General features: G+C 37.8%; 1 protein-coding gene across 1 annotated transcript in view; it reads right to left on the reverse strand.

Moving 5' to 3' along the window:
• Positions 1 to 1286: 1286 nt before the first annotated feature.
• LOC142436553 (thyrotropin-releasing hormone-degrading ectoenzyme-like) overlaps positions 1287 to 20705 on the reverse strand; it is a 184874-nt gene continuing 165455 nt past the window's right edge. The window contains exon 11 of the mRNA XM_075540127.1: positions 1287 to 1464. Coding sequence (XP_075396242.1) covers positions 1287 to 1464 — 178 coding nt within the window. The remainder of the gene's footprint in view (positions 1465 to 20705) is intronic.

Below are 20705 nucleotides of genomic sequence, written 5' to 3' on the forward strand. Positions count from 1 at the left end.
TAAAGTATTATGTAGGCCCAGCCAGCCTACAGACTATTATTGTTGAACTGAAAGCCACAGAATGATCTTCAGTATAATTACATGGTATTTCAGAATCAACAATCGATTCAGCTAATGATATATTCAAAGCAATTTTTAACTTTTATTGAAAATGAAATGTCTGGCATCACACACTATTTAAAACTAAAAATTACACAAAAATGTGTGTTACTTTTACAAAAATTTCATTACAGTGTGTTTTGTTAAGGAAAAAAGAAAAGTATATGTCTTTCTCTAGTAGATATTATTTGTACCACAATGGAAACGCCACATTTCTTTGAGCATCAGATGTAATAGTTGAGACAAAGCTAATGATAGCCATGGCATGATTGTCCCTGTCCACAAGTAACTAACCGGGGGCTTTCAATTTAGCTTAGGGTAAGAAAGAAGGACCTTTGATGGCTCTCTGACATTTAGAATGGCTTGAATAGCCAGTTTCATGACGTGGAAATATAGTTTCCAAATACGTAAGTTAGTCAGTATAGCCAATATGTCACAAGACGATTTTATAAGACAGAAACAGGCTCTTTGAAGGAGAGCAAAACAGTGAGCAAAGATAATAGACGGCACAGAAACGTATTGTCATATGCAAAGCCTCACAACTGATAGAAAATTTGGAAATCAAAAGCTTATTAACAGTCTTTAATCTGAATCTTATTTAAAGTGATGATTAAATTAGATTAGTTGGTGTTAGCAGTGCAATTTGGTTTCCCAGGCTTCAGCTCTGGAAATCTGGTCAGGCTGTTGGAATGTGTGTCATGTCCTCACGTCTATTTGGATTATCTGTTGTTTGCTCTCCTGTGTCCCCTTGGACCCAATTATGAATGGGCTTTGGCCTCAATGTTGATCTTATCCTCGTTAATTAAGGAAGTGAATTGAATTCACTCTGCCCTTTTGGATAAAAATAATGACTAAGAAGCCTTGCTGAAACTGTCTATATTCTGCTAGATTTTTGGACCCTCTCTAACCAGGGGAAGTCCTTTGTGAACACGGCGTCCTTTTCTATCGGGAAGTCGGTTGAACTTTAAGGATTTGCTCTGTATATTTGTTCTTAAATTCCGAAGCATTCATTGAAGATTAATTGACACTTTGAGGCAGGAAAAAAACGTCGCTTGTAATAAATTTCTTCGAATAATTTTCATCAGTGTGGAAAAGAAAAATCAGGACAAAAGTAATCACGCAAATTAGAAGAACGAAAATAACGTAGAGTCAATGGTGAATAGCAAATAGGAAAATAACAGCTTATCTTATGAGAGTAAGAGAATATATATGATTACATTGAAGACATTATAGTTCTCCATGCGGTCCAGCAATTTATCCAGAGGATAAAGAGCCCGGCTGGCAGCATGCCAAGGAAGAAAATCCTTTTCCTCAGATAGGTATCTGATCATCTCCAGGGGAATATTCTGAGGCAAGTAGCCGGCTCTGCACAAACAAAGAACAGAATGTTAATGATGTGTGTAACAGATACATGATAAGGCAAAAAGGAAGGTTTTACATATACAAATAACAGACTACCAGCATGATTTGTCACAGAATAAAGAAGCCATTCTTAGTGTTTAAAAACACAATGATTCACCTTTTAAATATATCAAAAGATGGCAACGTCCCTTAATACATATAGTAAGTTAAAAATTTAACGAACACACAGAAAAACTAGATGCTGTATGTTTAAAAAGGAAATATTGTTGAATTTGGATAAAAATCAACCCTTTTTATTTTCATTCACAGAAATGGTTCAGAGGTAAAAAGTAAAAAATAATTGCTTATTGACTTGAAATTTTGGTTTCTCCATGTATTCTTGTTGCTTTTCATGTAGTTCTGTGTCATGATTGCTTTAAAAAGCAGGGTTAGATAATAGAAAGCAACTCAAGAGTTTTGACTGCTACCTTGCAGTGTAAGCATTTCGTATCTGCTTTTAAAAATTGCACTGCTTTCTTTAACACTTATAAAAAATCAGAGTACGATTCTAAAAGAATTCAAAAACAAAACATTTTAAATATTATCATCTTTGGATTTCTTTGGATTTCCAAGATGATTTCATATTCCTTTGGGGACCAATGTCAGATTTCTTGGAAGATATTAAAATGTATCTCTTGAGAATTATCTAAATATATACGGTTTGTATTTAAAAAGCCAATCCTTACCCCCTGCCCCTGACCTCTCCCCACCAAAAAAAAGCCACAGTAAGTATCTCTCCTCGCTGGTGGACTGCATACACAAGTCTTAAGAACCAAGGCAGCATAAACGGCACTTCTCAAGAAGGCACACCCATTTCTCAACCATCAACCGCTGAGAGATCCAAAGGGCAGTGTTTACCCAAGGACAACATTGACAAGTGGAAATACCGGCAGGGATTGGGATACGTGGTGTTACATGGAGGGAAACGCAATCAGTGATGTGAAACAAAATGTTTGTGGGTTGCTGCATGAGAAACGGACCTTTTCAGCAAACGCTCACCCAATTCATCAATTTTAAAAATCTGAAATGAACACATAATGGCGAACTATACATTTTAAGACTTGAGAACCATGATCATAACCTATTAGATTAACAAAGGAACATTATTTAGTTTGCCACATTATTGAGTCCAAATTTGATGTGTCAAGCAAAAATTATTCTATAAATGAACATTAGCTTCCAGATACATTTATCATATTCAAGATAAAATCCAGATATGAAGACAGACTTCGTGGGGCAAGTTCATCCTCAGTAAAAGGAACTGTGAAAAGTACCCCAAATTCTTAGATAATTTCCAAATTTCCTAGAGCTAATATAGCTTATATATGGTTATATGTGTAACACTCTTCTTGCACAATTTCCATTCTACACATCCTGTCAGGAACAGCATGAAAGTTGACCATGGCAACAAAAATAAAGAGCTTTATGTCTTCCCTGGAGTCACATTTCAATCATATTTAAAATTTTCTTTCAAGAGTAACTTCCTAATGAAAATTGTATACAATTTTTATAGAAATAATTACTAGATTTTCTTTCCCAAAAGAGCCATGTCGTCCAATATTTTGTGCTTTTAAATCATTTGTATCCCTGAGTTTTTAATTATAAACATCAATTAGTATGTTGGTCATAAAATTGCCTCCACTTAACATATGCCATGGATTATGTTATATTGGCATTGAAAAAAGTATTAAAAATCCATTATTCTATGCTGAAGAAAAATATTTCTAAAAATAAAATTGTTTAGCAATTAGATACATTATTTGGAGTTTTCAAATTCAGTTCCATATGCAAAAATTTTTATCTGCATTTCTACAGATTGTCATGAGTTTGAAAATAAGTAAAGAAGTATTCCTTTATTATAGAAAATATTATTATTGTAACTTAATAATATTAAGTTATTGATAAAAGTTATTATTCCTTGACATATCTTCCATCTAGGTCTATACACTCCTGAAAGAAATGTTCCTATCGCTATAAAACTTCCTGAAAGAATTCTGCACTCTGCTTTACACAATATCAAACTGGCAGTTTTGGTAATTTTGAGGGACTCAATTTGTATTCCTTTTCAAAGTTCTCTGAGTTTTGGAAATAAAATGAAATCTAAAATATCAAGATCAGGCCTATAGAGTGGATAGGGTAAGGGCTCCCAGATGAAATTCACATAGGGCAGACCCTGATGTCATTGAAAACAAACAATAATAATATTACTGACATGGAAAAAATTACTTCGTGCACCTTTTTCTTGGATGTTTTCTTATCAATTAAGTTTTTCATCATTTTGGACTATCTTCATAATAAGTACTTATGCTTATCCTGCATGTTTTGGGAAAGCTTATCAAGACAATCCTTTAGGACTGCCAAAGTAGCAGTGATTTCCTATGGAGCTGACTACACTGACTTGAAGTTAACGGGCTCAACAGATCCCCTGGGAAGCCACTGCTTTCACCGGATCTTGCTCTCTGGATCACACTGTTCAATGATCTTCATGAACTATTGGTGGATTTTGAGGTCTTCTTGATATTCCTAAAAATGATTGATCCATGGGAAAAAATTGTTTTTGTCGGGGTTCATTCCCACGAATGTGTTGCACAGATTCAATGATTTGGGAAGATATCTATATAAACTTTATTAAATATTTGCTATTAGTCGATTTCAAAGTCATGACTTTCCATGGCACCTGTCTCCTATTTTTGAAGACACTAATAAAACTATCGCAAGTGCATTACTGAGAGAACTTGTCTGCAGCTCTCCACCGATTACAGAAATGTGTGCTGTTTGGAATAAACTCAGGCATATATGGGCTAATTCCTTGTAGGAATACTTTTTGATTTATCCGGTGTTATGTCAATTATATTTCATTGGTTTTGCATCATTTCTATAAACAGATTCACAGTGTTTAATAACTTATGCTCTGTGGGAAATATAACCACAAATCAAAAGTGCATAAATCCTGTACAAAAAGAAACATTCACTTGAAGAGTATAGACCACATCTCCCACCTATACTCTGTAAAATAAAACAAATAAATCTCATCCTAATTTTTGTTAAGATTGAAATAAGAATATAGAACTGCAAGATATCCTTTTGGCTTCCCCATTTTCCTCTAAGTAACATATTCATGTGACAGTGCTTCGAATCTGTGGGGAGATGAGCAGTTCTTTGTTGTCTGTTCTTAGTCTGGAAGTTCCTCTGAAACCCTTTCCCATTGAGTGATTGCTGGCATCTGAAATGCCAGTGACACAGCACCCAACATCACAGCAACCCAAGCACCACCTCGATATGACACACTGATAGCCAAACTGGACAATCTGAAGAAGAGTGTGGCATCAAGAGTGGAGGAAGGTACTAACACCCGGGGGTATGTAGCCATCACAACCTTGCTGACAGTGGAAAGGACTTGGAACACGTGTGGAGAAAGAGCGAGGAGTGCAATCTTCACCCTCTATGGAAGCAAGCCCCAAATCCTCATCGCTGGACCCACAGAGAGCATCATGATAAAGGCAGAAAAGATTGAAGTGGTCAAGGATTTTGTCTTACTTGGATCCACAATGAATACTCCTGGAAGCAGCAGTCAAGAGATCAAAAGACATATTGCATTCGGTAAATCTGCGGCACAGACCTCCTTAGAGTACTCACAAATGTGGATGTTACTTTGAGGTCAAAGGTACATCTAAGCCGAGATATGGCATTCTCCATGGCATCATTTGCATGTCAAAGTTGGACGTTGAGTAAGGAAGAAAGAAGAAGACACGATGCACTTGAGTTGTGGAGCTGGAGAAGAATATTGAAAGTACCAAGTGCTGCTAGAAGCACAAACCGATCTGTACTGCAAGACAGCCAGAGTGGGCCTTGGGAGCACGGAGGGCAAGACTTCGCTTTACATACGTCGAACATTTTGTCAGGACAGACCTAGCCCCGGAGAAGGACATCATGCTTGGTAAGGTGCAAGGGCAGCAAAAGGAGGAAGGCCCTCAAGTAGATGGACTGACACAGTGCCTGCTCCCATGGGCTCAGGCACAGGAACAACTGGGCGGCGGGTGCAGGACCGTGCAGTGCTTCGTTGTGTTGTGCGTAGGGTTGCTATGCGTCAGAGCTAGACTGACGGCACCTAACAACATCATATCTATAATGTAGTAGGCTGAGAAATTCTGAGGACACACAAGCTCGTTGTTTGTTGTTAGTACTTGCACTTGAGTTGGTTTTGACAGATCACGACCCTCTGTCCATCAGAACAAAACACCTCCCGGACCTGTGCTAGTCTAATGGTTGTTGCTTTGTTTAACCTCATGCTGCATCCATTGTGTCATTCCATCCTACTAAGGGTCTTCTCCTTTACCGAGCATGCGCTCCTCCTGCGGGGGCAAGCCTCTGCTTAAAATAGTCTAAAGTATGTGAGGCAAAGCCTTGCCAGCCTTGGCTCTAATACGCATTCTAGCTTTCCTTCCTCCAAGACAGACTGGCTTCTCTTTTTGGCCATCCGTGAAACTCTCAGTATTCTTCACCAACACCATAATTCCAATGCATCGATTTCTTCGGTGTTTTTTATTCCGTGTGCAACTTTCACATGGATATGACGTAACAGAAAATACCATAGGTTAGGTGAGACCGACCTTAGTCCTGAAAGTAACATCCTTGCTTTTCAACACTTTAAAGATGTCTTGTGCAGCAGAGTTACCCAAAGCAATACCTTAACTGCTGCTAAGATGAGAATGGATTTTGGATCCAAACAAGATGGAAATCTTTGACAACTTCAATCTTTCCTTCATTTCTCATGATGTTATTTCTTGGTCAGGTTGTTAGGATTTGGGTTTCCTTTATAATGAATTGTAATCCACAATGGAGATTGCAATCCTTCTTCATCAGGAAGTGCTTCAAGTCCTCCTCACTTTCAGCAAGCAAGATTGTGACATCTGTGTATTGCAGGTTATTAATAAGTCTCCCTACAGCCCTAATGTATAACATAATGATAAATTCTACTGTTACCCAGAGGTTTTAATTGCCCAATATTAAGATTTCCAGGTCTTTCTTTATTGTCTTAGCCTGAAAGATCTGTCCAAACCTGTCATGCTCATATATTCCTTTTGGTGTTTGAAATGGTGTTGACATAGCTTCTAGCTTCGTAACAATGTACAAGTCATCAAAGCAGGGCAACTGACAGGTGATGGCCCCTGGTAGTCATGTGTGGTCTCATGTCGAAGATTTAGCAAGTAGAACATAACTGTGCCTTACCCCTAGTTTATCTCATAGAAAACTTCAAGAGTGTCTCTAAGTTGTTTTTCCCTGGAATGAACCTTCCACGGTGACCTTGGAAATTTTATCTCGAAGGTTCCAGGGAGTCTACTGCCTTGGGTCCTGGTTGCATGGCCGAGTACCAGTTAGTACACTCCATTCTGCTATGAGAGCGGGGCATATACTTCTGTGATGTTTGCTCCACATACATGTTTGGGTCTATTTTTAAAAGCAGTTAACCTTCCCGAGTGCAGTTCTCAAATAGAATCAGAAACAGATTACACTCAAATTGCCCTCATTTGGCCTTGTTACAAACATATGCAAGTAATTACCCACTACATAATTCAATATACCTGCATTTAAGCCTACTCGATGAAACTATGTAGTTACACTTAATTGGACAAGGAGATGATCAGCTTCATTACAAAATTAAGAATCGTAAGAGATTATGTTAGTGAATAAGTCACCTAGCTTAGATATGTGTATGTGTAATTGGTTGGTAATGGTATCTGTGATTACTACTACTGATAATGTAATCAATATAAGCAAACTGTGGGTTCCACTGAATGGAGCACTCCATTAGCTCAAGTCATTAGCACGGTAGGGAGTACACTTAAGGTCCGGATGTGGAAATGCAGTTTTCCTAAATTTTCATCATTACAGGAAAACGTTGCTAACAAAATGAAAAACAAACAAACAACAAACTTAAAGAATATTTCATGTACTATTAAATGTGTTATTAATATATTATGAAAAGGTTGTAGATGATATCTCCTATTTTTTATACTGTTCAGGTGGGATGAGCAGAAGAATTATTTAGGAATTAAAGAAAATACAATAATGAAGGGAAGCAAATGTAGACTGTTAAAGAAACAGAGAAAAACTGTCAAATACAACTGTATCTCTTCCCAAGCCAATGTTCCATCACTTACCTTCTTTCTTCCCTAATTCACCAGAACTTGCAAAGAAATATATATTTAATGGTTAAAATATATATATTTCAAAAGATGATTTAAATTAGATGATATATGCTGATATTGAAATACATTAATCTTATGAGCTTTGTTTTCATCTCAGATCCCAAACCACTGTTTTAAAACCATTATGAAATTCTGCAAATGTGAACACTTGAATCTCCTGAGATCCACGGCTTATAAACAAATAAGTATATTTTCTGTACTATTTTTTAAACAATTGATTTCTGAGTGCATGAAACTTGGGGAGAAAAATAATAATCCTTATACTTTTCTGACCAGACTCTTTCCAGTTTTCATTAATTGATTGTACATTTAAAAACTAATGAACATCCTATTAAATATTGTACAATATATGCAGAAAACATTATCATTGTCCCTTAGGGTACAGCTTTTTTTTTAAGCATTTGCTAAATGTTTAATTAAAGGCTTACCAACTTTTATCTGTAAATCGTTATTATTCATTATTAAAAGCTATTTATAGGTTCTTTATGGAAAAATACTACGCTATAGGATGGAAACCCAAATAGTTCTCTGAAAACCATAGAACAAAAAAGAAAATACAGCAAGGATGTATTGTTGCCAGCCATCCACACGGCAATTTTCTAGATAAAGAAGAATCTGACCAGCAGTGCTGAGCTGTCAAAGGCTCCTGTCCCCTGAAGCTGGCCGCGTGCACGCTGCAGAGGCCACGCAGCTTCCCCTCTTTCTCCTCCACTATTGGGCCTCCCCATTTCTTTTCATTTGTTTCTCCTCCAGAAACATTTTATGGAGAAACAGACTTGGTGCTTCTTTTATGGACTCAGATAATAACTTTATAACACATTTACTCATGATGTTTAACAATCATAATTCTATCATAATATTAACTTTCCACCTCATTGGATGCAGGGTCTTGAAGAGAATGATGCAAACTTTATCTCTTTATCCTCAAAGTTTAAAGCAGAATCTAGCACAAAATAGGCACCTCATGCATGGGTTTCAATCTAAATTAAACTGTGGATATAATCTCAAAGTTATTTTAAAACAAAGTACATTTGCTAGGTATATTAAACATAGAAATAATGACTTTTTAAAATGTTGAGCATTTTGTAAGGTTAAAAGACAACAGCAGGATTGAAAAAAATTATTAGAGCTATATTCATAACATTTTTTCTAATTTCATTTATTCATCAGAGTGTAAAAGAAAAGGTTAATGCTGCGTAATCAATAGTTTTGAATAGCCAGGTGGCTGCCAAAAAGAAATAGTTGTAAAGTGAGTAAGATAGTAGGGACATTATCCAAACATCTCTGTTCTTTATTCTCTGACGGGTAAAAGACCTACCTAAAAGTAATACTGTGGTTTCCTTTGATACTAGAAGGCAAGAATAGTGTCAGTTGCTCTACCTCCAACAGTCTTCTCCTTGGAGTTTTTGCCCATCTAATTTTCTCCTTTTTTCCCTCACGTTTCATCAAATTTTTTACTTTCTTCATTTGGTGGTTACATAATTTAGTGTCAACTTTAGACTCTTAAGCGTGAAGGGGTGGAGTTTAGCCTGTCAAACAGGTCACATCTTGATGACCTCATTTGAAGGCGCTATGGAGATAAATAGCTCCATGGAGGAGGACCCACACTCCTGGCGAGACATGCCTGTTGGCAAGCCAGATGGAGCTACACTGATGCAGCCATAGCCCTGGAGCTGCAGTAACCATGTGGAGGCCCACACCAGCATTGAGATGCTTCCACTGCCACTGGATCCACAAGACTTCCCACCTACTGACCTGTGACCTTCCTTCATTTGGTGTCAGTGCATGTGTCGCATGAGTCAGAAGAGGAATTTATAGACTGGTATTGGAAATATAGGCTAATATTGGACGTATGGACTTGATCTGGACTGGGATGGGATGTTTTCTTAATATATAATTACTCTATTATATAAAGCTCTTTCTTACCTCTATATGAGTGTCCATGGATTTGTTTCTCTAGTCAACCCAGACTAACACATTATGATACCAGGAGTGGGGTACTAGAGAAACGAATTGTAAAGATGGAGAGTGGATGCTTGTTTGACCTTTGCCTCATGGTAGTGTTTCTTCTTTATGCTTTCATTTTATTTTTTCTTCTTTTCTACTTCTATTTTCTTTTCCCCTTACTTTTCTTTACTATTCTATTTTCTTTTTCCTACCTTCCCTAGTTTAACAATGACCCACACCAGCCAAATCCACCATCAGCTGTGATATACAAGCAGAAAACAGAGGGGCCTGGACACATTCCTATTATCTGTTATTCCCACAGAGATACTGATGCTGAGTGCTTAAGAGCACACTAGCACACAATCACCAGTTAAATAGGCGGTCACCAGCATCACAATTTCTCAAAAGCAAACAACAACAAGACAAACACATTCTTTCAATTCACAATATTAAATAGCTTAAGCAAACAAAACAAAACAAAAATAGCTTAAATATGTGCCCAAAATATAGAACTAAGGAACATTTCTAAGAAGAACTGTCAATGAAGCTAACTAAGAAGGAATTCAAATAACATGACATTTAGGTATTTACAAAGGCTTGAGGGGAAAAAATCAATAAAGCTGAAGAAGAAATCAAATAAAACATAAAATATTAGAAGAATGCAGGAAAACACAAAATCAAACTTGAAAAATATAAAAAGTGAGCAAACATACGAAAATAGTAAATGGAAATTGAGAATTGCATTATGATTTCTGAAAAAGTAGACTGAAAGGATAAGTAAGATGCAGCAATAGAAGGCTGTATTTGTAAGCATAAATAAACATTTCTCCATACTAATATGTTAGAAAAATAGTCAGAGAAGAAAAAGAAAGTAGAAAGAAAAAAACTAAAGAAAGCCAAAGAATTATGCAGGATACCATCAAAAGGAATAACTTTGTAAGATCAGAATTTCAGAGCAAGCAGATACAACAAAAAGCACAGAGAAAAGTGTTAAAGAGTTATGGGAAGAAAATGTCCCCAGTAGCTGAGAGAACAAAAAGGTATGCCTTCAAGAAGCTGACTGAACTCCAATCAGATAGATTGCTGCAGGGCCAGTGAATTTCTTAACATGACTTTTCTAATGAAAGCTATTGTACCTCCCCTAAAACCTTTCCCTGCCTTGGACTGGGTCAGAAAAGGGGGATGCACTGAGTGGATGCATCTTTGAGAAACTGCTGAAAGGATACTTTCGCTAACCATCCTGTTGGGTATAAGATATGACCCCTTAGGTCAAGCAGGAAAGGGGAACTCATTAGCTGTAAGAGCCGGGAGTGGAGTGCCCTCTGGACGCCGGGATCTCTGCATAGTGAAGCTCCTTGTTTCAGAAGGAGGTTGTCCCATCGAGGAGAAGCAGTACCACCAGAAGCTAGAGCAGAGAGCAGCGTGGCAGATTTCCCAGGCCCCGGAGAAACTAACACGGAAGGCTTTGAGGCTGGAGTCTGGTTGTGAAGTGGGTTCCCTCTGGGTCCTTAATGTGGGAAGGTGGATTTGCTGAACCAGGGAATTGAGCTGAAGGCCTGTGAGTTGAGGCTTACAGGAGAGTAGCGTGCCTTTGGGGTATTTATTAGAAGACCTGAAAGAACTGTGTAATGTGTCCTGATGAACAACTCTCTCCTGAACATTTCTTGTATTGCAACCTGTTAACTTGCATTATATACCCTTTAATCATGAAAAAGTTTTGTGAGTCCTGTGTAGCCACTGCAACAAATATTAGAACCCAGATATAAACGTAGATAATGCTGTCTGAATGCCAAACCTACTGCTAAATAAAATTACCAAATATATTATAATCAAACTTGGTTAAACCAAAGATAAGGAAAGAATCTGGAAAGAAACTCAGGGGAACTGAAAACTTAACTAAAAGAAAAATCATGAAATTAAGCTCTGATTTCTTGGTAGATACTGCACAAGCATGAAGGCATTGCTATAATGTATATAAAACTTTAAAAGAAAAAAAATCAAATTGCCAACCAATAATTTCAAATACAACAGCAAAACTGGGACACTTACAGAAAAACAGAAATGAAAAGAATGTGCAAAACCCATTTTACAGGAAATACTAAAGGGACTTCTTTGGAAAGAGCTAACCATGCCAGGCAACGACCGGATGTCAGCACACAAGTCAGCATACCCGCAGGGCAATACAGGAGTGTCCTGGGTAAGGCAAACAGCCAAGACTAAAATTAGGGAGCCCTGGGTATCAATTTAAATGAGAGAATTATAAAGTAAAAGAGAAGGAATATATTTTGTACTTATAGAAAGTCCAACTGGAGATGGCATGTCTATTTTAAATTATATTGCTCTAAACTTGGAAAAATTAATTAATAACAAGATAACATAAAGAAAATTAATAAAAATTAATAAACTTCCTCAAAACAATGGCAAAAGGAAAACCATAACAATAGAAGTGAAGAAAGATCAACAATTTAAAAATTAACAAAGTCCAGAAAATTATATGCAAGAAACTAGTAGCATCACATACACACAATAACAGCAATAAATTAATACCCATTGTTAATTACACTCTACAGAAATAGATTAAATGCAATATGTAAGGGATAAAGAGTAACTAAATAGATAAGAAAACGGGGCCTATCAGATACTGTCTTCAAGGAACACACGTTGAATACAAAGACAAAAATAGATTAAAAATCAAGAGATAAAAAATTTCAAGCTAATAAGAATAAAAAAGAACAGGGGATGGGCAATATTAATTTCTGATAAAACATACAAGGGACAAAGCAGCATAAGAGGCAAGCCATTGATTGTATGATGATGAAAGAATCAATTGAACAAGAAGATATTGTCATAATAATTGTCTAGGTCATAAAAAAGTCAATGAAAAAGCCTCAAGAGACATAAATCAAACTCTAACAGAATTGAAGAGATAAACAGAAAACTTGCAAGTAGTAGCAAGAGACTTTAATACACCACTTTTAATGAAGACTAGAACAGCTACATAGGAACTCAACAAAGACGCAACAAAACTGAATGCATCAATCAACATGATTTCATACACACATACAGATCACTTCACTCAACAACATACTATACATTCTTTTCCAACACATATGGATCATTCTACAGAATAGATCACATGCTAGGCCACAAAGCTAAATCACAATAATTTAAGAAAAACATCAAATACTATAATGCATCTTTTAAGAGCAAAGTGCTCTAAAATTAGAAATCAGCAATAGAAAGATCAATAAACAATCAACTACACCAAAGTTAAATAATAGCTTTAAATAAAAAACTATCAAATAATAGATATTTTTTAAAACTCCTTAAAGCAAACAAGAATAAAACCTCAATACTCACAGAAAAAGTACTGCTCAGAAAAACAATCTAGCAATAAACACACACACACACACACACACAAATAACAAAGAACCCAATCACCACTTTAACCCAACATCTCTAATAATTAGAAAAGGAGCTCTATAAAAGGCCTACAATCAACAGAAGAACAGAAGCAACAGATCAGAGCAGATACTAATGAAACATTAAAATAATAGACAGACTCAACAATGTAGACCTTGTTTCTTTGAGAAGATACACAAATCATTGGAAATGTAACAAAGAAAAAGAAGGAAAAAGACTAGTGAAATGGATAACACCACAAGAGTCAGGTAAAATAAAAGGGATACCCAAAATATGCACAACTGTGCTCCAAAAATGTTTTAAACTATAAAATGTACATATTTATAGAAACACACAACTTACCTAAAGTAATAAAGAATGAAGTAGATATTTTGAACAGAGCCATCATTAAGCAGAAATGAATCCTATTATTAAACTCACAACAGCAGCAGAACAAAAGTCTGTGCACACAAAGTTTCATTGTAGAATCTTACCAACTCTTCAAAGAAGAGCTGACTCTAATCCTACTTGGGCTATTCCACAGTACAGAAAAAGATGAAATACTTGCAAACACACTTAATGAAGCAAACATACCCATGATATTAAAACCAGGCAAAAGCATCACTAAAGAGGGAAAATCATAGACACATATCCTTGATAAGCATAGATATTAACATTCTCAACAAAGTTTATTCAACAGTACACAAGAACATATTTAAAAATACATCAAGACCAAGTGGGATCCATAATGTTTATTTAAGAATGGTTCAATATTAGGGGGGGGGGGGAATCAGTTCAATAACTACATTAAAAAATTTTAATTTCCAGAAAATTAATTTTCCTAAATATAACACACACTCTTGATAAAATAGTAATAGATGGGTAATTCCCATCAAAATCTAGGACACATATACAAATCAATGGCCAACATTAGTCACAATGAAGAATCACTGTAAGTATCACACTGTGCACAGGTACTGCACAAGAATGCCCTGAAGGGTCACTTCTATTCACTGTTGTGCTGGGAGTCTTAGTTAGAGCTCCGGTGCAAAAAAGGGAAAATTTAAATCATCCAAATTGAAAAAGTATAAATAAACTCTATTTTCAGATGTTATTATCAATTTGCAACAATAAGTCAAGATTCGTTTCCACCAATAAGCAGAAATCTGAAAAGAAACTCAGGAAAACACTGATCATTTACAATGCTGTTCTTCGTTGCTCTGAGACCATTCTGACACATAGGGAGCCGACGCACAACAGAACGAAACCCTGAGAGTCCTGCACTGTCCTTACAAGTGTCCCCATGCCTGAGCCCATTCTTGTAGACACGTGCCAATGCCTCGTTGATGTGCCTTCTTGTTTGCTGGTCTTCCATTTTACCAAGAATGATGTCCTTCTTCAAGGACTGGTCTCTCCTGATAATACGTCCAAAGTATGAGAGACAAAGTCTTGCCATCCTTGTCTAGAAGAAGCGCTCTGGCTAAACTTCTTTCATTGTACCAGTCAGTCATCAGCTGCAGTCATCATTGTACCAGTTTTTCATTGTACCAGTCATCAGTACTTTCAATATTTTTCTTTAGTACCACAACTCATTTGGATTAATTCTTCTTCGTTCATCCTTATTCAGTGTCCAAGAGTCATATGTTTGTAAGGCAACTGAAAATACTATGGCTTGTAACATCAAAGCCTTTCAAAACTCCAGAAGCCTCGTGCAACAAATTTACCCAAAGTATTATGCCTTCTGATCTCTTGACAGCAGCTTCCATGAGCATTAATTGTGGATCAAAGCAAGACAGATTTTTGACAAATTCAATCTTTTCTCCCTTTACCACGATGGTCCAGTTGTGAAGATTTTCGTTGTCTTGAATTGACTCATAATCCAGAATGAAGACCGCAATCCTTGTTCTTCAAGTGCATCGAGACCTCCTCATCTTCACCAAGCAAGGTTGTGTCATCTTCATACACTAGGTTGTTAATAAGCCTACCTCCAAACCTGATGCTACATTCTCCTTCATAAAAGCCAGCCTCTCTGATTCTTTCCTTAGCATACGGACTGCACCAGTACAGTGAGAGGCTACAACCATTTACAAGAAATACTCAAAGGAAATACTTAAGAGTAAATCTAACCAGAGAAACAAAAGGCCTATACAAAGAAAACTAAGAACACAAATAAAATCAACCCAAAGAAAAATAAATAAATGATAGAGTGCACCATGTTCATTATACAGAAAGACACAGCATTGTGGAAATATCAATAACACCCCAAAAGATCAATAGATATAATGCAAACCTGACCTAGTTTCCAATATAACTCTTTAAAGAGAGGTAAAAACCAATTACCAGCTTTATATGGAAAGAAAAGAGACACTCTAGAGTAAGAACAATACTAAGGAAAAACAAGGTAGGATACATTATACTTCTCAATCTCAAAACCTACTGAACAGCCACTGGAGTGGAAAAAAAACAGAAGGGGAAGAAGAAAAGAAAAAGCCTTTTAGTGTTTCAATAGACTCATAATCAATGGAATGGAATAAAAAAATCCAGAGGTAAATCCATCCGACTATGGATAGCTGGTCCTTGTAAAGGGTCAAAATGCATTATCTAGGAAAAAATAATATTAAAGTGGTACTGACCATGCTGGATACTCATTTATAGAAAAATTAAACTGGGTATATATCTCATATCATACATAAAAGAAATTCAAGATGAATTACAGATGTGAAACCTAGAGCTAGAGAGGTTATCACTGATACCACAGGGACACACATGAGAGCCGTAACACAGAGCTAAATACACGATCAAATGTAAGTGAGAACACTTCAAGAGCAGGAGACACGCTGGATCACTGGGGTCTTCCTAAGAGCAGGCACTGCTGTGCACCCAAGGTGCCACCCAAACATGGAAAGGGAAGCCACAGCCCGGGGAAATGTGTTTGCCAGTACCAACGCAGCAAGGGAACTGACCTATAGAATTTATAGAGAACTTGAACACAAGAAAAAGATAAATAATCCAATAAAAATTGAGAAACCATAAACGGAATTTCATAATGTCAACCAGGAGGCCAACAACCATATGAAGTAATTCTTATGATTATAAGATATTTAAGAAATTAAATCAACACAACAAAGGGATGACTATACTTCAGCATTAATAGCAAAGTTTATAGAAAAAAAATGTAAAACAGCATACAAAAAAGGCTAGCAAGACTCCATATAAATCTGGTGGCACGGTAAAGTGATGCTGTCACTGTGAAAAATGGCGTAGCACTTCCTTAAATGTGGAAATAGAAATACCATGCGACCCAGCAAGCCATCTCCTTGGAAAATAAAAGCTGTCACACAATAAGAGCTGTGACACACACAGATACATGCACACTCGTGTTCCTGTAGCCCTCTTCAAAATAGCAAAAGCGATGGAGACAATCTAATGGTCAGCAACGGGAGAAAGGCTTCTCTAAGGTACATGCGCACAGTTGAATACTACACAAACTAAACCGTGAACTTGTAAAACACCTGGAGCATGAATAAACCTAGAGGATATTTTGCTGAGTAAAATTAATCAGTTGTAACAGGGCAGGTAAAGTATGAAACCACTACTCTAAAAAGTAAAAAAAATCCACATTGAAAGAAATATTCTTTGATAATGATCAGAGGTTGAGGGCAAGGGAAGGTAGATTACGGACCAGAGGCAGGCATATTAACTACAGTAGAGAGGAAGGCAATGCATAAGAGCAGGGAGAGCAAAAATGACGAACGCTAGCCGGAGTCCCACAGCCAAAGTGAGCAGGTGTAAATACTGTTAATACCCAACCTTGCAATTAGGATGATTTCCAAGTAGATTCAGGATAAGCATGACGGCTGTAAGGTGTGGAAGGGAGACTGGGAGTATACCCGTTAAGTATACTTGTTTGAAAACTGATTACTTGTACAGGCATGTTTACTATTGCCAAAAATACATCCATGAATGTAGTCAAGCATATAGGGGCCAAGTTCTGAAACCTTCTTAGATATAACCAAAAACCTTGAGGGAAGATGTTGCTAGAGCTGCGGGCTCAGGGTCATGGTCAACTGTCACACCAGAGTCCACGAAGGCAATGCTGTACATCCCACCTAAAGGAGTAGTGTCTTGTTCTTAAACGCTTTTGAGGGGTCATCCAAGTGAACTACTGGCTCTCCCCCTCTGGAAGAGTGAGGAAGAAATTTGAAGCCATATGGGAATAATTGGATCAATGAACTAGGGGTCACGCAAACACCTGTCTCTGTCACGCTGAGACCAGAAGAACTAGGCCGGCTCTACTACCACTATCGGCTGCTCTGAAAGGGGTCGCATCAGAATATTCCCAATAGAGCAGACGTATGAGGAACACTCAAAATAACAGAAACCACCAGGCTTCCTAATCAGACACAGGTGATTCTGATCATGGCCCTCAGTCACCTGTTAGATCCAGAAATGAACTCACTCCCATGGCGCTCAAGTTTCAGCCAGGCAAGAGACTGTTTTTTTTAAGGAGTACAATAATCCTAGAGATATACGTCCACCTTGAGACTCTAAAAGAGCAGCATCTTCCCAAGGACAACAGCCAGTGGGATTAGGAATGAGGTAGGAATGGGAACAGGCAACAGAGGGAGGAAGTAATCTTAGATCGTGGAAAACGCAATGAATGACATAAAATGTGTACGAACTCTTTAATGAAAAACTGATTTGCTCCGTAAACAATGGCAAAGTAAAAGGCTGAAGTTAAAAGAATTACAATTGTATAAAGAATTGTTAGCAGCAGGGCCTAGTCCTTAAAGAAGGACTTCAGACTTGATAAAACAGTCAGCGTAGAGGAAACACACCCTCAGGGTGATGGAGTGAACCAGTCGCTGCAAAACTTGCCTGAGCCACTGCAGTGATTGTAAAGGAGCGCCCTGCTGGGCAGCATTTCATTCAGTTCTACCTGAGGACACGAGGAGCTGGAAGCGATGCAACAGCACCTACCCACTGACTACTCCCTGTATGGCCGCTAAGTTGTTAGGTACCCTCACACTGGTTCCACCATCCCTATGCATAACAGAGTAAAGCACCTCCCATCCTGCTCCATCCTCACACTTGGTCTTCTGTTTGAGCCCTTTGCCGCAGTCACTTCACTGTGTCAATACATCTCATCAAGGGCCTTCCTCTTTTTCACCGCCCCCCTACTTTACCAAGCATTCTGCCCTTCTCCAGGGTCTGGTCTCTCCTGACAACATGCCCAAGGTACATGAGATGAAGTCTTGCCAGCCTTGCCTCTAAGGTGCTCTCTAGCGGCACTTCTTCCAGGACAGATCAGTCTGGTTGCTTTTTGAGAAGGGTATGTCACATCCAATATTCTTCACCAACACCACAGTCAGAATACATGGATTCCCCCCCTTACTCATTGTCCAACTTTACACGCATAGGAGGCAATTGAAAACACCATGGCTTAACTGGAGATCCCCTCATAGAGGGGCTTAGGAGAGGAGATGGGTCAGTCAGGGTGCAAGGTAGTACCGACGAAGAGCACAGCTTTCCCCCAGATCCTGGATGCTTCCTCCCCCCAACTACCATGATCCGAATTCTACCTTGCAGGGCTGGATAGGGCAGAGGTTGTACACTGGTACATATGAGGGCTGGAGGCACAGGGAACCCAGGGTGGATGATACCTTCAGGACCAGGGGTGTGAGGGGCGAGGCTGGGAGAGTGGAGGGTGAGTGGGTTGGAAAGGGGGAACTAATTACAAGGATCTACATGTGACCTCCTCCCTGGGAGAGGGACGGCAGAGAAGGGGGGGAAGGGAGACTCCGGATAGAGCAAGATATGACAAAATAACGATGTATAAATTACCAAGGGCACATGAGGGAGGGGGGAGTGGGGAGGGAGGGGGAAAAAAAAGAGGACCTGATGCAAAGGGCTTAAGTGGAGAGCAAATGCTTTGAGAATGATTGGTGCGGGGAATGTATGGATGTGCTTTATACAATTGATGTATGTATATGTATGGATTGTGATAAGAGTTGTATGATTCCCTAATAAAATGTAAAAAAAGAAAAGGGAAAAGAAAGAAAGAAAAGAAAATGATTAGGGCAAAGAATGTACAGATGTGCTTTATACAATTGATGTATGTATATGTATGGACTGTGATAAGAGTTGTATGAGCCCCTAATAAAACGTTTAAAACAAAACAAAAACAAACAAACAAAACAACAACAACAAAAAAGAAAACACCACGGCTTGGGTCGAGCACACCTTAGTCCTCACAGCGACATTTTATAGTTATTGTGTTACCTAGAGATGTGTTAATTCATTTCAGACTACTATCTTTAAGAAACTTCAAGGTTAATACTAGTACGTCAATTTTAGAAATAGACATAGGTTTATTACAATTAAACAAATTGCCAAACTCGCCTTGTTAAAAAGTCAAAGAATGAAAGCCAGGATAGGCGAGAAAGCCCTTATAATATTGCCAAGAAAGCTCCCACACACTGGCCTCCTCTAGTATCACTCGTACCATTCCCTAACACCTGTCCACATGTCACTGTCTTAGAACTTACGACACTCTATTCCACACGCAACTAAACATAGAGCATAATTCCAGATGCTGTGAAATTAAAGCAAGTAAGTTTAGGGAAGGAGAATTATGAGAGAATAGCTTGAATCCTCACTAAACAAAACTGTATTAAGTTAAGGAACAGGTTGAACAACCATAGCAGAACACATCTCAGAATATGGCTGAGAAGAGCAGCAACCTCAGAAGTCCTGAGCAGGAACACATGCGGGAGTTAGAAAAGTAGCAAGAAGACCTTCCTGGGTGGAATGGGAATGAGGTAGGACAGAGGGTGATGGCTACAGAACAAAGAACCTTAAGTAATAAGGCTCGAGTTTGCTTTCTACGTGGGACACAAGGCCACTGCAAGTCTTGTTGGAGAAGGGCATGGTCAGATTTATTACTGGGAAGGGTGACTCTGGCTGCTGCAGAAATCACACTCAAGTCTGTCACACAGTTTTTCAAGATGAGAGCAAAATGAAATATGATTCCAACTTGATCTCCTCTCTCACTATATGGACTATGCTCATGAGAAAAATAGATAACTAGTGAATGAAGTGGATGTCATGAAAACACAGAACACGATATTTTAAGATAGACATTGCATGATATATCTTTTTGAAATCTTTTTTTAAAGGTGCAGACATTAAACATTTTCCAAAAGCTTATCTACACATTATTTATTGTTGTTCAACTGTGTAATCTAACAAGATACTGAGAAGGTTACCTAGAAGTTGTTTAATAGTGAAGATATTTTAAAAGCATACCCTTAGAAAATTATATATTCTACCTTTAGTTAATCAGCAGAGCTATCCGATGGTTTAAATATGGGAAAATATTTAAAAGAAACTGGGGAAATTATCCATGCAGTGTACTATTCCCAGGCAAAGGTGATGGAATTCTGCTTATTGGTGAATTTACTGGTGTTCTACAAAGCTACCTGGATAAAAAATGGACAAAAAATTCCAGCAGGATTTTGCGGAGGTTGAGTTTAATGCCATCCAGATTCAAATCATTAACCTAAAGATCCATAAGTCATAGGAGACTTTAATTTCCTTTTTAAAACTGCTTTATAGAGAAATGTGTGGAAAACATGAAACTAAAGG

Source organism: Tenrec ecaudatus, unplaced genomic scaffold (assembly GCF_050624435.1).
Source record: "Tenrec ecaudatus isolate mTenEca1 unplaced genomic scaffold, mTenEca1.hap1 Scaffold_398, whole genome shotgun sequence".
NCBI classification, from domain to species: domain Eukaryota; kingdom Metazoa; phylum Chordata; class Mammalia; order Afrosoricida; family Tenrecidae; genus Tenrec; species Tenrec ecaudatus.